Source organism: Borostomias antarcticus, assembly GCF_949987555.1.
Source record: "Borostomias antarcticus genome assembly, chromosome: 9".
NCBI lineage: Eukaryota > Metazoa > Chordata > Actinopteri > Stomiiformes > Stomiidae > Borostomias > Borostomias antarcticus.
Window position 1 is genome coordinate 4006847 of NC_140242.1, and position 2500 is coordinate 4009346.

The window sequence follows — 2500 nt, forward strand, 5'->3', positions numbered from 1 at the left end:
TGGTTGTTCACTTGTATGACCCTGAGTAATATCTGGTCCAGTTGTCCTCGCTATAGCTGCTACATGAAGAGATGTAGATGCTTTAACGCGCTGCTGGACAGCTGAGGTCATGTCGTTAGGCGTCTCAGGTGTGTCGTTGGGCGAGCAGGTAGGTTTGTCACCGGAGGTGAACAGTGTCGGAGCTGCTACAGGTAACGGTATCCTGGAGACGTACAGTATACCGAGCGTACAGTAAGTATAAACCATGACGAGCACACGGCAGCGCTCAGGAGGAACGGACAGGAGAAACAGACGGGAGAACGTCTGGATGTAAACAAACGACCCGCTTCAAAACCATCTCCCGTTTCCCATTCCTGCTGAACACAGAGCCAGTGTGTGGTTGCCATGACAGCGCTGCTTTTGGACCAGAGTCTCTTCTAGAGGGAGGGGTTTGGTCCAAGCAGCTGGACTGGGGGGGGGACCCACCAGGAGTCCCCCTATGGATGAAAGACTTTGGTCAAAATACTATTTGAAATCCTCACAGTTGCTAATCTGTCTGTGAATGTTTAGTCTGGCACAATTGAACCTCTGGGCTGTTCCCAGAAACGCAACCCCCCCCCACCTGACACACAAGGAATTCAAATAGTATTTAGAATGCCTTAGCAATGCTTTCCACCACCATGGTCTTGATTTAATGACCTGCTGTGAAAAAGCATGTGGCAGAGATAGCATGAACAGAACCCTTTTCTTTTCAAGGCTTGATTGTTTTTGAACGTTGCTTAACGTGTTGGATGCTGTTGAGCGCAGCGCTGCCCCCTGCTGGTCACCGCCTGCTCTCTGTTCCAGGCTCAGGACACTACCCCTACGCCGACGACGAGGACTCCTACTACAGGACAGACAGAGGTGACCGCCGTGACACACACACACACACACTCTCAAACACACATACTCACACATATACACACATACGCACACACACACACTCTCACATATACACGCACACACACGCACACTCACACACATACTCACACATATACACTGTACACACACACACACACTCTCACATACAGTATACACACACATGCACGCGCGCACGCACGTGTAGACACACACACACACACACACACACACACACACACACACACACACACTCTCTCTTTTTCAGTGACACATGGGCTTTCAATATAGGGAAGATTGCACTCTCAGGACAGACTGTGTTTTACAGAAATGATGAAGTGGTTCCTTAATGCGAATGTACTTTCTCAACACAAGATGGCGCTGTGCATCCTTTCAGGGTCAGAGTTACAAACTGATGCAATTATGTGAAAGTAAGTTCCAAATTTGATCCTGAGGCCACTTTCCTCCAACCAAACTCCTGGCTTTTCTCTCTCAGAGAAACTCAAGCATACTATTGTTTTCTCGTACTCTGTGGCAGTGGAGGACATGGCCAACGGACACACGCATAGGAACACAAACACACACACACACACACACACACATGCGCACGCAAGCCGTTATGAATGCTCGTCTTCAGTCCAGCTGGAGATCAGCCTGGGCGAGTCTGTGTTCTGAAATGCACACACTGGGTTGTGTGTGTGTGTGTGTGTGTGTGTGTGGACAGGGCTGAACGTGTGTCATAAACCAGCAGGTAAAAGAGTGCAGATTATGTGTCCCTGGAAGACGAACCTCATGGCCCCTCAGATCTGGCAGGAACAGAGGAACGGTTACGCAAGCGGAGGGAGGAAGGAGGGAGAGAGAGAGAGAGAGAGGGAGGAAGGAGGGAGAGAGAGAGAGAGAGAGAGGGAGGAAGGGTTCAGACAGGTCTTATCCTCCGGAACTGTGACCGTACTGGTCTGAGTCAGGGCATTGATTCGGGGATTAGATCTCATAGCGATCAAAGACCCAGAAATGAGAGAGGACAAAGCCCAAGTGTCCACTACTGACAACCCACACATCACTACTGACCATCCACACATCACACATCACTACTGACCATCCACACATCACTACTGACCATCCACACATCACTACTGACCATCCATACATCACACATCACTACTGACCATCCACACATCACTACTGACCACCCACACATCACTACTGACCATCCACACATCACTACTGACCATCCACACATCACTACTGACCACCCACACATCACACATCACTACTGACCACCCACACATCACTACTGACCATCCACACATCACACATCACTACTGACCACCCACACATCACTACTGACCATCCACACATCACTACTGACCATCCACACATCACTACTGACCATCCACACATCACTACTGACCACCCACACATCACACATCACTACTGACCACCCACACATCACTACTGACCATCCATACATCACACATCACTACTGACCATCCACACATCACACATCACTACTGACCATCCACACATCACTACTGACCATCCACATATCACACATCACTACTGACCACCCACACATCACTACTGACCACCCACACATCACTACTGACCATCCACACATCATTAC

The 2500-nt window shown here is 49.4% G+C and overlaps 1 protein-coding gene across 1 annotated transcript in view; it reads left to right on the forward strand.

Moving 5' to 3' along the window:
- srpx (sushi-repeat containing protein X-linked) overlaps positions 1 to 2500 on the forward strand; it is a gene marked incomplete at both ends in the record, with an annotated part of 28683 nt that overhangs the window by 10407 nt on the left and 15776 nt on the right. Inside the window, one exon of the mRNA XM_084443546.1 lies at positions 826 to 882. Within this exon, the coding sequence (XP_084299672.1) occupies positions 826 to 882 (57 nt within the window). The remainder of the gene's footprint in view (positions 1 to 825; positions 883 to 2500) is intronic.